The sequence below is a fragment of the Artemia sp. Qi Xiang Cuo genome, chromosome 12 (assembly GCF_049724085.1).
Source record: "Artemia sp. Qi Xiang Cuo chromosome 12, ASM4972408v1, whole genome shotgun sequence".
In the NCBI taxonomy this organism is placed as follows: domain Eukaryota; kingdom Metazoa; phylum Arthropoda; class Branchiopoda; order Anostraca; family Artemiidae; genus Artemia; species Artemia sp. Qi Xiang Cuo.
This window is the reverse complement of record NC_142805.1, coordinates 33,877,441-33,891,719: the sequence shown is the minus strand read 5'-3', so window position 1 is coordinate 33,891,719 and position 14,279 is coordinate 33,877,441. Positions and strand designations below refer to the sequence as shown.

General features: G+C 34.8%; 1 protein-coding gene across 3 annotated transcripts in view; it reads left to right on the top strand.

Moving 5' to 3' along the window:
• LOC148946048 (COP9 signalosome complex subunit 1-like) overlaps window positions 1–14,279 on the top strand; it is a 58,960-nt gene that overhangs the window by 40,974 nt on the left and 3,707 nt on the right. For all 3 annotated transcript variants that reach the window (XM_089097998.1, XM_089097997.1, XM_089097999.1), the window contains exons 6-11: window positions 700–783; window positions 1,661–1,738; window positions 3,938–4,062; window positions 6,200–6,305; window positions 8,576–8,664; window positions 11,041–11,305. In XM_089097998.1, the coding sequence (XP_088954124.1) occupies window positions 700–783; window positions 1,661–1,738; window positions 3,938–4,062; window positions 6,200–6,305; window positions 8,576–8,664; window positions 11,041–11,305 (747 nt within the window). The remainder of the gene's footprint in view (window positions 1–699; window positions 784–1,660; window positions 1,739–3,937; window positions 4,063–6,199; window positions 6,306–8,575; window positions 8,665–11,040; window positions 11,306–14,279) is intronic.

Sequence of the window (14,279 nt, the reverse complement as noted above, 5' to 3'; positions counted from 1 at the left end):
TTTAATCTACGTAAATAGCCAAGATTCCTAGACACTGTTGGTCTGATTTATTGATAAACGCCTTGAAGGGTAGGTCGAATCTATATATATACGGCTAAATATCTATAACTAACTACTGTATTTAAGAAAAAAAGTTCCAATATTAGTATTTTGAAATGACGCACGGTTCACTGACTTTGAACTTCTCCCAAAAACTATGATTTTCTGACTTTTTTGATTAGGATTAACCAATTAGTGCTAAACCAAGAACTTACAATCAGAGCAACGGTTTCAAGGGACAGTCGTTCCCTGCTCTTAAAATAATAGCTATATCATCGTCAAACAGTATTGGCAGGTCTTCACTTGAAGGCAAACTATTTGGAAGATCAGTTCTGTTTAAGCGTGCCAAATGGATATTAGCCCCTCTTCCCCCTCAAAGGAAGACCGTAAAAACGAATGACTTTAAAATTTTGGGTATTTAGAGTGAGAAGAAAAAATAAGATGTTTTAGTGTCAGTAGGATAGAGGAAGAGTAAAGATCACTTTTAAGGGCTTGTGAAACCAAGATAATCTATTGAATAGCATAAAACTTGACAGACGTGTATATACCTGACTTCGAGTTTTCAGAAAAAATTTAGTGACAAAAACCCTCATCAAATTATTAGAAAGTGTTGAATAGAATTTTTGTAATTTAAATTTGCATCGTCGTTCTATGTTTCAGGTTAGTATTTACTTGAAAAACTGGACTCATGTGCTAACATATTTTAGCAAAGCTGAATCACATTCACCGCCAGTAGAATCATTGGTAAGAGGCCAGAAATACTGGCCATTTTTGATTTTAATATTTACTTATTTTTAATTCTGTATTTCGTTGGGTTAGAAATATTCTAGGACTTTGAATGTGTATCCAATCGGCTTTTTGGATGGTAGTTAAAAAAAAAAACTATTCACTCTAGATTTTTCTCTGTAAAAACGTCCTCAGTCCTCAATTTTTTGCAGAGCTAGAATTTTATTATATGCGCACGAACAAAAAAAAAGTTCCGTCTTACCTAAGAGCTAATGTTTTAAGAAGGATTGAATGCGCAGACACATGCACGTTCTATTTAGGGGTGGGCACTTAGTACCCACCCTTACTGGTAATAATCTTTTTTTTCTTACTTCTGTTTTTATAAAATACATATTTGGAATTACTAAGTTTCATACAATCTTTTTTCCTCGGATTCGAGAGTTAAGGTTTAGGGAACTTCTGTAAAAACTGAATGATGAAATATTACTGCAATGAAAAATGAGGCCTACTGAAAATAGTTCTTAAATTTTTTCTACCAACAGTTCTTAAAGTACGCTCGTGCCAACTTTTTGGCACCAGCGTATTAGCATTCATCACCTTCCCAAATTATTACCATTTCCTTTCCAATATAGGCAAACATCTAAAATTCCTCCTTTAATTTATCTATTAAATTAATTTCCATTGTCCGGCTAAACCATAATTCACATATAAATTATTGTCATAAAGTACACTAAACTTGGAACTAAATTATCTGAAAGCATTATTCTGAAATACCTAGTATTACCTTCCTTGTATGTTTTGGTGTTACTTTTTATCTTAAATAAAATTTTATGATGATTTCTATGTTTTCAAAATGTCTGAGATGTTTTGTTCATATAATTTTTTTGTTTTGCAGACAAAACTTGAGTGTGCATCAGCATTAGCTGAAATGGCTCTACAACGGTATAAGCAAGCAGCTCTCCACTTTTTACGAGTAAGCGATTCTCTACTTCTAGTTGATATTTGCTCTTAACAAATACCTTCCATCTACCTTGTTAAGCTTATGGTGGACATGTCACTAATAAATAAAGAGTATGATAAATGCTAGTGGCATCTTCCTGAAAAGCTCTATAAAATAACACGCAGTCATTTACTTGTTGTTTTTTTTGTGTTTTTTATTTATTAAAGAGTACGATGTACCTCTATTTGCACTTAAGATGAAGAACCAGTCCCATTGCTGGCTGAAAAAAAAAATTGTTTTTTGTATCGTCGGGTTAGGTGTCTGCCGTGGCGTAGTGAGTAGTTAATATTATGTCTGCTTTTCCCTCTTTTTTTCTTTGCCATGCCTTTCTTTGATTGATATTTCGTTTATTTTTTGTTTATTTCTTTAGTTGTTTTATCCGTGTAAAACGAGCTTGTGTCTCTGCCAGATATATGTATATTTAGTATGTTATGTATATATGATTGAAAAATAAATGAACCTGAACCTTTACCCCTCGGCTGTTGTCTTCGTAACTTTGGTGTGTTTGGCTGTTTACCATTATTGTTGCCCAATTATGCTAGGGTACCCCCTCACTGTAATACATGCTTGTTGTAATGTCAGTTAATGAAAGGTTTCTTTTTTTTTTTTTTTTTTGTTCATTAGTGTTACAACTGTTTTCAAAGCACATGGTTTTGGGTTTTTATTTCGATTCTGTTTTGTTGAAATCATTGCTAAAGTAGTTCGTGCTGTGGCTTTTCTTCGAATTTTCTATTGTTTCATTTGTCATATTTAATTTTTTTTTCTATTTTGCATAAGTCTTTCTCTAGTTTTCTATGGTTTTTATCTTTTTATTAATATTTTGCCCAGTTAAATTATTTTCTATTGAAATGTCCTCTTTTATTATACAACGGTTATAGCATTAAATCGTGGCATAATTATGCCATAGACGTTAACTAACGTCACATCATTTATAACGCTAACTAGCGTCTTACTACGCATTACCCCAATTAGTGTGATACAATTCCTAAAGTTTAGTTTTACCCATTAAAGGCTCCGAGCCTGAGAAAATTTGCTTGGTTTTCGAAAAAAGGGGAAACACCCCCCTAAAAGTCATAAAATCTTAACGAAAATTACACCGTCAGATTCAGCGTATCAGAAAATCCTGTTGTAAAGGTTTCAAGCTCGTATTTGCAAAAATGTGGAATTTTCTTCTTTTTTTTTGCCAGAAAAAAATATCATGGATGCATGTTATTTGTATGTTTGTTTTTTTTTCAGGGGTGTTCGTACCGATCCAGTGGTCCTAGAATATCGTGAGACGGGTCATTTGAACGGAAATTAAAAGCTCTAGTATGTCTTGCTTTCTTTTTTCCGTCTTAATTTTACGCGTGGAGTTGTTAAGGGTAATTGTCCGGGGTAAATTTTTCACTGGAATTGAATTGTTTAGAGGATATTTCCGTGAGGAGGAGGATTTCTCCGTGGAGGTGGGGCCAGATTTCCTGGCATATTTAAAAAAAAAGATCAGAAATTAAATAAAAAAAAGGTTTTTTCAACTGAAAGTAAGGAGCAACAATTTAAACTTAAAACGATCTGAAATTATTACGTATATAAGGGGACATCACCCTTCTCAGTACCGCGCTCTTTACGCTAAGTTTGAATTTTGTCTCAATTCTCTAAGAACGACTCCTGAAACACAAGTATTGTCTAACTTGAACAATAAGAATCTTTTTTTAAAAGTACTCAAAAACTTTAGCGTAAAAAGCTAGGTGTTGAGGAGGGGGCAATCCCCTTCATATACGTAGTAATTTCTGTTTGTTTTAACTTTTAATGTTGCTCCTTACTCTCAGTTGAAAAAACTTCTTCTTTTTTTCTTTTTCTTTTATTTAGCAACCAAACTCCTCAGTTCTACAGGGATTTTTCGTCTGACCAACTCTGGCCCATGTGAAATTGCAGATTTTATGGGGAATGTCTTCAGTTTGTAGAGCAGATCAGAGTCACTGAATATTGAAACATACTCGAAACGATGCAGGGTTAATTTTGCTTTCACCTCTACATTTGAAAAAAAGTGCAATGACCAGCGGCCAACCTTTTTTAACACCTCACCTAGTCTTTATCTCACGCTAAAAATAATAAACCCAGCTGAGATTTATGCATTGTTGCGCTTGCCATGTTGACTTACTCGTATCCTAAAACTGCGTATTTTTCCTTTTCAAGGCGAACATTGATCATAGTAATTTTCCTGATATAATGACCCCTTCAAACGTAGCCACCTATGGAACATTATGTGCCCTTGCCACTTTCAACAGAGAAGAACTTCAAAACGAAGTGATCTCTAGCAGGTAATGTCGTTTGGCTTGTACTCAATGAATATTGCCTTATCAATGCTGAAATTTTATTGCCACTAAGGATTTATGTCTAGAAGTTTGCTTGACTAGAATACTTAATTATGATGAGCGGAAAATTTATTACCAATTCTAAAGCAGCTATCAAAGTGGGTTCCTGTATGGTCTTTGTTCAATTGCTTTCTTTATGAAATAAAATGTTTTCAATAATAAACAAAGTCCTTACTTTCTGTCCTTTTGAGGCACTAATTCTTATTAAAAGCTCAACCTTGGAAAATACCTTAAAAAAAGTATAGATAAATTAACTTGGTATCTGAACCGAATTTGTGAATAATGTTAAAGTTGATATTCTATCCTCTAGATCCTAGAAGAATGTTAAAGAATTTTTGCGTCTTGTGGCCACATAGCAACAGAACAAATGTCAGAAGTGTCTAACAAACCCAGAAACTAATAGTTATTTTCTTTTTCTTTTTTTAAAGACACCCAGTACGTTTATGTATCTTACTAGTACCCTGAGATGGGGGCTATCCTGAGATTGTTCTGAGGGACACGACTCCTTCCCTACATCTCTTTCCCTCATGAAAGTTCTTGAAATTATTGCATTTTTGACCTGCTCCCCCCTTTGTAAAATCTTCTAACACATATGTACATAGGTATGTCTTTAAGTATTTCTGTACACAGTGAGGAAGAATACCCCCTTCCTAATATATTGATCCGAAGGGTTCCTTGCCGAACCTTAGGAAACTGTTGCCTAGTAGTCCACTTTTGTGTTATTTTCAACCCTATAGATACTTATTCTTTTCCCACTCCCATCCCTTGAGTTGGACCTTTGTGTACCTATTCCTAGTAGTGTAGTTATATTAATGAATATTTCTCAGTTTTCATAATTTTTTGTAGTTTTTTTTTACTTACAGTATGATTTATATGGCAAAGAAGTGACTACAGAGTAAAGATTCAATCTAAGATTTTCATCGGATAGGGTTTTTAGGGCTAATGGGGTTGTTGGTAAAAAAAAAAAAAATAAAAAAAAAAAAAAAAAAAAATCTAGAATTATTTCTTCCACTATCCATAGCTTTTTCGAAGTTACCCGAATTTCTTCAAAAGTAAATTGGATTCTCTTTAATCTCCCCAAAATTTACATTCCTGAAAAGATGAATGTAGACACAAAATACGAATCTTTAGTAACCCAATTTTCTTTTGGGGAAATTATGGGATAGTGGAAGAATTGCCTAGGAAGATAGGACAATAATTATTTTAAAACTCGTTAATTTCAATTAGATCAGGATTAATTTTTATGCTCAAAAATTGATGAAAAAAAGTTAGAAGTACTAAAAATAAGGCTAAAACTAGTAATCGACCGGAGTACAAGGGCAGAATCATTGTTGTTCAAGAGCTGGAAAAGTAAAAAAAAAATACTTATTGAAAATACACAGAAAATGAGGGTTCTCATGTGCTTTTAATTGTTACAAGAAATAAAAAGCAAATTTAGGAATCGTGTATGGTATCTACGAAGATAATAGGTCTTAGGGAAAACTGGCCCTGGGGTTTTGCAGGAGTGCAGCCCTCAATTTTTTGCGGTTTAAATTTGCTCATTTTGGAGGAGGCAAAGATTATGATATTTATCTTCATTTAAAAACATAATCTAAAGCAACATCTTTCTAAGTACTTGCATTCTTCCTGAATGTTTTTCTGGAATATAAGAGGCCTGTTGACTTGTTCATATTGGGTGTCCTAGTAGTCGTACACCATTAAGGTTTTACACCATTACACAAAAAAAAAAATACACCTATCTATCTATGTCATTAACAGACAGAGCTTCCACGAGATGCACTTTGTGTGGATGATCAGTATGTTGCATGGCTTCCGAAACACCCTGTATCATAACCTTTTTTTCACTATTTTTTCTCAGGGGTAATAAAAAAGCCCGTTAAAGACCATTTGCAAAAGCGTTTAGAACGTTCTAGCTCGCTTCGCTAAATTCCGTTTTAAGAACTAAAACGTTAGTCTCATGAATAGTTTTATTATTATTATTTTTTAGTAATTAATAATGTTTTTTAATTTTATTTGTTATTTCCAAGATGATACTGATTGACAGTTTGAAAAGTTACTAGTTAATGTAATCTTTATTTTTCAGTTCATTTAAATTATTTTTGGAACAAGAACCTGCACTCCGCGAAGTAGCTACCAATTTTTATAAATCGAAATATGACACAGCTTTGAAAATACTAGAAGATATTAAGGTAGGGAATGCTTTATTAAGTTTAGTAAATTTCAAACTGGAAGTGCGTTTCTTCTGTACCATACATAAACTTTAGAAATTTTTGCTATTTTTTAAAAAGTAGTAGTTTCAACTGATTTTAAAACTAGACTTTTTGCACCCTTCTTTTTTGTATTTTAAATTCTTAATCATTGTTCAGCTATCTATTTTTCCGTTCAGTTAAACTTTGTTGTCCAAATGCTTGCAGTGGAGCCAATTGGGGACAGAGGGTGGGGGTATTATTTACCTCCCCCATCATTTTCTTCCACGCTCTAAATTTCGAAAAATGCCTTTTTTTTAAATAAAAATCGCTTTTTTGGGTATTTTTATTGAAAAAATCGAAAGAAAAACAAAACTGCCCCCCCCCCTCAGATTTTGAGAAATAGAATCCCCCCTTCCCTGAGGTTTCCCTTTGCTTCTAGTTCCCTGGTCCCAAGAGTGAATCATCTAATGTTATGAGTCATTCTTGTTGAATACAAAAAAAAAAAAAAAAAATTGTCCCCTCCCCCAAATTTTGAAAAATAGAATCTTTCCTTCCCTGGAGTTTCCCTTCGCTTCTATTCTCTCGTTCCAAAAGTGTTATCATCTAATGTTACGAGTCACCTTTGTTCGTAATCTCAGTTCCATTGCTAAAGAATCTGGAGCTTACACTTTATTCCTTTCTTAATTGTAACATTTAAAGTTGGCCAGCCACAACAAATTCACTTTTTGAAACAAGAATATGGGGGGAAAAGCTGGATCTTCAAATACTAGGTAAGTCCTGATTCGAGACACAAAAATGTGAAGTCCTGATTTGGTGCCCAAACTGCACTTAGTCCTCCCACACTGCTAACTTTTAAGCCAAAAGGTAGGCAGTTTGCACCTTCCTTGAAGCAGGATTGTGCAATAATTTTTAATCTGGAATATTGGATGCATGAAATGGGGCCAGTTACCCTCCAAAACCTCTCTCCCTTCCACCACCAATATTATGTCGAAAAGATTTTGCGTTTCATCAAGAGGGATTACACAGGGATTTTCAATCTGTTAAGTTCCAAAACTGAAGTGAACTATCGGGCCCTCCAACATTACCCATCCCATTGCCAACTTCTTAGCAGAAAGGTAGGTGTTTTGCACCTTGGCCCCTCCAGCGACACCACAAATGCCAACTTTTCAGTAGAAAGGTAGTCAGGTATGTTTTTTTACTGATCTGCTTGAGGTTTATTTCCTTCTGCCAACGGGACATGAGAATGAGGATCAGGTATGCCCTTACACGGCCTTTCCGATAAGGTGCACCGATCCACTTAAAACTTTTTAGGCAAGTCCTATGGGCCATAGGGGGGGGGTTTCAAAGATCTGTGCCATTTTGAAGCCCTATCTACCTTCCATATATGATTACCCAGATTTGCTTGAGCCTGACAGCTAGGTACTTATAATGAAGGAGACGCTATGCAAGAAATTTTATGCCGTTAACCTTCATGATCCAGGGGCTAGCAGAGTTTAGAGCTTCAAAGTTCGGAAATTTTGGCTTATTGTGGAAAGTAATTTGTAATTAATATTTGTTGAGCACATTCAGCTTCAGGATGGGGGTAGGGGTAGAGAGGTGGATCTAGTGTCATCGTTGGTTTCTGATATGCATTTGAGGGTCCAAAAATTCTTCTCCATCTCTAACACGCTGAATAACTTACAATCAATAACGAATAAAAGGAATAAAAGGTCTACCTTTTTCATATACATCTGAGAAAAGAATTAACAATATAGACCATGTTTTTATGTTTTAAGACAAAATACCGTGATGTCAGCTTATGCGCATAGTTCTTTTTAAAAGTAACATTATTAATGGGTGTCAGGAATAGAGAATAAAGTTGGCTACTATAAAGTTGGTTAGCAGAAATGGTTCACTTTTAGACTGTGTTTGACCAATTTGTCTTCAATTTTTGAAGACACGTTTATCCTTGGGCAATACGATTTAGCAAGTTTTTGAAGTTAGCAGCTGCAGAGTCACATCAACGACAAAGAGACAAAACCCAAGTTTTTCTCTTACTTCACTTTTGTCTTTGAAGCCGACCAAAGGTTGCTGCTCAAGCAATTTAAGCGTATTAGCTTTGAAAATTGAGGTGTGACATTTTCTTTATTTCACTTTCGGTTCTCTACAATAACTTTTCTAAAAAAAAATATGGTGCTCGTGTTAAGAACCTTTTTATTTTAAGCATTTAAGTTAAGTTGGTTTACTTTTAAGTAGATCTAAGGCATTTCTTATTTGTGATCTCTTTCTAGGATAACCTATTGTTGGACATGTACCTAGCACCGCACGTGAATTCACTTTATGCACAGATTAGAAGTAGAGCCCTTATTCAGTACTTCAGGTGAGCTTACACTTTCGGTCTTTTACATAGTCTTCCATAACTCGAATTCCTTTAATTGTGGACTGTATTCGTCGGTGAAAATGGTAAAAGAAAATGACGAAAATCACTACAAACACAAAAAAGATGGAGTGTCAAATTCTAGATCCGGAACTAATGACACTTAAATGCTGCAATGTCGATATGGTCAGCCGTATCGACTGTTTGTGATCGAACCAGTGTTTCTGCTTTTTTTTTTTTTTTTATTGCAGTACCCAGTGATAAAATAGGATGAGCAATTCTTACCGTGTCGGTGTGGGTGTGTGATTGGAAGGGGCCTTCCAATTTGGTGTGTGTGGGGGGGGGGCGGTTGGAATAAAATAGATCTTCAGAAAGTGTCGAAGAAGCAAAACCAATGTGTTTGGAGTTTGTCACCTTATGATAATCCCACTATTCAAGACAGAAACATCACAAACAGTACTTTTCTTTCAATTTGAACATTAATAAGGCGTATGCAGTTTATGTCAAAGCCCAGAGAACTACTGGTGAGGAATTCAAAGGCATTGCTATATACAAGACAATTTTTTACGATTTTCACCTTGATTTTGCTGCATCAGGAAAGGATGTGCGTAACACACTTGACAACTTTGCTATTAAGCAAAATATGCCGCCATTGACGATACCGAAGAAGCAGACAAAAGAGAAAAAGCCGCCGTTCACATAAGGGTGAATCTGCCGTCACTGAAGATTAGCATTCAAAAATGGCAGACAAATCACGGTAAAGATTAGTAGAAATAGTGCCTACCAACTCTCATAAGACGAAACTAATTTCCGTAAACACCAGTTTTGGATGTATGATGTCACATATCATGGTATCTGTCATAAAACAACCATGACTCACAGCTCTCTGAAATGGGATAATAGGGGACATAAGTAACAATGAGGTGGAATCATTCTTGCTCCTCAACATATGTAATCTCGATGACTATCTTGAAAATCCTTCACTTCATTTTTACACTCATAAATTCATTTTGACACTCATGTGGCTCATAAATTAGAAATATACTTACTTCAGTTTTATATTCTTACTGCGCATCTCACTTGACTGTTAGCAACGTTAAACATATTGATCAGGAATTCCTAGAGCCTGGTCAAATTCACTTGAGTGCAAAAATGATCAAACTTGAATTGAACAGACTATGAAAACCTCTGTTATTCTTCTCAGAATCCTAGGAATCTGGGTAAGCGTTGTAGTGTATGTGGTAGGTAAAAATCAATGCTTGAACATGATTTGAAGAGAAAGACTTCTTGACTTGGGTGAACTTTTCAAGCAGATTTGTACGAAACAAAACAGTGAAATCCAAGTGTATTTTTTCGTGGATAAACATACGTTGTATTTCGTATGGGAAACATTTGGAATTGTAAATTTGGAAGGAGCCATTTTCAAGTAGAGAATTGGCGACAAAATGGAGGGACAGTAAGTATCCAAACGGAAAGTTAATCCGCAAATCAAAATGCAACGGTCGATGGTACCTTAAATTTATTCTCCCGTAGCTGCCACAACGATATTGTGGGGTAGTTCTGTCGATGATATCCCTACTTGAGAGACAGTATCATTCTTTATCCAGGAACCTTTATCCACTGCACTTTATCAGTGGATTTTACAACTGTTTTTTTTTATGTCTGGCAAAATCGCACTATGGCTGAACCTTCTCCCTCCATTTCCAAGAGAATGTTTAGCAATTAAAATTTCAAAACTGAAGAAAGCAGCTAAATTTTGCATACAAGTTGTTATGAGAGCACCTTTAAACAGGGTCGTCAATTGAGGGCAAGAGACATGTGTTAATTCTCTATATCCCCCTAGATTACCCCTCCCCTCTGCTCCCTCCATTTCCAAGAGAATGTTTAGCACTTCAAATATCAAAACTGAAGAAAGCAGCTAAATTTTGCATACGAGTTTGCAAATTTTGCATGAGAGCACCTTTAAACAGGGTTGTAAATTAAGGGCAAGGGATATGTGCCAATCTTCTATATCCCCCCCCCTCCTAGATTTTCGAGCACAGGAAAGATTTGAGGCTCCTTTGAGAACTATCTTATTAGTTCTTATGCCTCTTTTTGCTATCACCAAAATCCTCTTGTATATTCAAAACTTTTGGTTCTTCATTTTATTTATATTCCGACTAGTCATACCTTAAATTGCGATGCGATCCAATCAGTCATCGCGTATAGCCTGGATATCCAAATATAATTAATTAAATAATTTTCAAAGGAGGTGTGGTTTCTCAGACCACTTTTAGGTGAACATACTCTTGTTCTCTGCCCTCTTTTGTATATGTATGATGCGTTGTGTCTAGTATTTCTTAACTTGCATGCTTGTGCTTATGTTATGTATTATAACAGGTCATATTCAAGTGCTGATCTGCGCATAATGGCCTCAGCTTTTAATACAACTATTAGTGACCTGCAATTGGAGCTCATCCCCTTGATTCAAAAAGGTCAAATTTCTGCACGAATTAATTCAGAAGAACTTGTCTTAAAAGAGCACGTCATTGATGAGAGGGTAGTCACTTTTGAAACTACAAGAGAACAGGGAAGGGAGTATCAGCGGTTAGTGAAGGTTGAAGTAATGAGAGCCTTAGCCATTAAACATGGAATTTGTGTGACGGTAAGTTGTTTTATTTATCGATCCGTTGCACAAGTAATGGTTCCTTTGCCAGTTGTTGAAAATACAAAAATATTTTTTAAAGACGAGTGTTCTGGAGGAGAGACGGGAGGCATGGGAAATTTCATCCCCACTAACTCTGACTATCATGGTTGCAGCGGTAGCTGTAATCTAGAAAAAAAGAAACCGCGACGCATAGTAACCAAAATTTTAGAAATGCGTTTAAAAAACTCTGGCTAGTGAGAAAAAATTACCGTTTGTAGCTGATTCAGGAGTGGTAATTGATCTTGCTCTGTCTTGTAGTAAAATATTCTTTCCAAAACAAAATTATGGGAACATCAAAAAATAGTCCACAGCCCTAAGAATTGGCGTCGGATAGAAACAAAAAGTACATTATTGGAATTATCATGGCTGAAAACTCTACAGGAAACAAAGTCCCCTGTCTTGAGCAGCAAAATAAAACATTTTTTTTTGCAGTTTTTGCAAAATCACATATTCTTACTTTATCACAAAATCGCTCTTATTTCTTTTTCTTTTCCTCCGCTGCTAGCCGGGCACTGAAACATCTTTGAGAGCTTTTTAAGATCTCATTTGAAAGGAAATTGTAATTGGCTTTTGTAATTCGCAAAGAATGGTATTTAGATAACCTACAATTGTTCTATGAAAACTGCATCTTCGCATATCAGATTACTTTATATTGGGTATCATGTCATATTTGAGTAAATCTGCTACCTGATTCTCTTGGGTTCGTTTCTTTACTGTATACAGCTAAGGAAAGGCAAAACACCTTTTCTTAAGTGTGATATATGATCAAACAGTTCGTGGTAACGAACTGCATAGTAAGAGTGACTCGTCTCAATAGTAACCGAAACTCTAAAAAACGGAATTTTGATACCAATAGATATAAAAAAAAACACGACTCTCGTGATGATTTCAAATATATCATCATTTCTCTTAATTTCACTCAATCTCTCTTAATCTCTCAATCTCTCTCATTGTCGCTCAATCTCACTCAATCTCAATTAATCTCTCTCAAGTTTCGTCAAGTTTAGTCGTACCCATCAGAAGTTAAGAGCCCGAGAAAATTTGCCTTATTTTCGAAAAAAAGGGGAAAACACCCTCTAAAAGTCATAGAACCTTAATGAAAATCACACCATCAGATTCAGTGTATCAGTGAACCTTATTAAGAAGGTTCCAAGCTCCTATCTGCAAAACTGTGAAATTTTTAATTTTTTGCCAGAAGAAAGATTACGGATGCGTGTTTATTTGTCTTTTTTTCCAGGGGTGATCGTATCGACCCACTGGTCCTAGAATGTCACGAGATGGCTCATTAAAACGGAAATTAAAAGTTCTAGTGCCTTTTTTAGTTAAAAAAATTAACTAGATTAAATTTTTTTTTAATTCCGCTAAAAACTGCATTTTTATTGCCAATCTTGATGAATGCCAAATATCATAATCACTATTATGCTTACTATTGTACCATCGGAGACTTATGAAAAATAAGTTACATATAATCACATTGAAAAGGTTACTGTTTACACTATTTTGAAAAGATACAAAGGGATTGATTTTTCTCGTATAACCAAATATGACGTAATAAGTGAATGCAATATTTATACACGGGTTTATCTTTCGACAAGAAGTTGTATGTTATTTTTGTTACATAAAGAACGAACTGTAGTCCATAGTAATTGAAGTATTATAAGGAATCATTATATAGATGATGAATTTTCCTTAAGCTATGTTAAATGCCAACTACCAGTTGGACATCTCAGCATAAGAGGTGAAAAAACTATATCCATTAACAATACATCTTGATTTAAGAAGAAGTTACATTAAGGAACGAGTTGTAGCCCATAGTAACTGAAGTAATAAAAGGAATCACTATATAGATGATTAAATTAAAAGGCGATCATTGGAATAACAAACCATTGCATACATTGGACTTCCTTAGCTACTTGATTGTTTGAGGTTCGTTTCTTACTATTTGAAAGAAGAAAAAGTCTTAGACTTTTTCCTTTTTGTAATCAGGTTTATTGTGTTAATTATAGTATATAGTAAAGAACCAATCTCAGTTGTAACAAACGTCAACCTACAGTTTTAGTTTAATTACATATAAGATATGATAATAAATTCATTAATCCGGGTTGCAGCAGTAGCTAGCAACCTAGTAAGAGACGATCGCGTCCAATACTAAGAAATATAATAACCCATAACTCCTAAAAATAGAGTCAGATCAAAACAAAAAGTACACCATTAGAACCGCCTTGTCTGAAACCTGTGTATAATAATTAACTACACATCCTTCATATTAGTCTAATGGTGTGCTTTGTAGTTCAATTCCATTCAAAACTCCCTATAAAGCAAAATATTCAAAAAAGAAGTTCCACCTAACAATGTTGACAACATTGCCGTATCATTTACTATCCATGCACCTAAGCGAAGCTTTAAGACAACAGGACAATTTGAAGTGATTAAAGTTAGGAACTTATGATTCTCTCAATTAACATAAACTTATAAAACAATACAATTAGTTACCCTTCTGGTGGTGTGGTGGAGGTAACTGATCCTACTCATCGGGGGAATTCAGGTTCAATCCCGAACTCCGCAAGTGAACTTCTGACATTGATAATTCTGACTAATTTTTTTGTTACTAATTCTTTTAATTGTTTTCAATGTATATATGTTTCATGTGCAATTTTGTCCTACTGAGGCAAATCTGACGTGTGTATGCTTTTCGAGTAAATATGTAAATATGACTTCACTCACATGTTTTTTCCTTCTCCCAAGATAGCTGGGCACTGAACATCATAGAGAGATGTTTAATGGTTCATTTTAAAGGAAATTGCCACATCAGGGCCTTTTGTAATTGAAAAAAAATATTTAAAATAAATTAAAATAATCGGATTTTTGTGATGATTTTAAATATATAAGTTTCATCAAGTTTAGTCTTACCCATCAAAAGTCTGAGAAAATT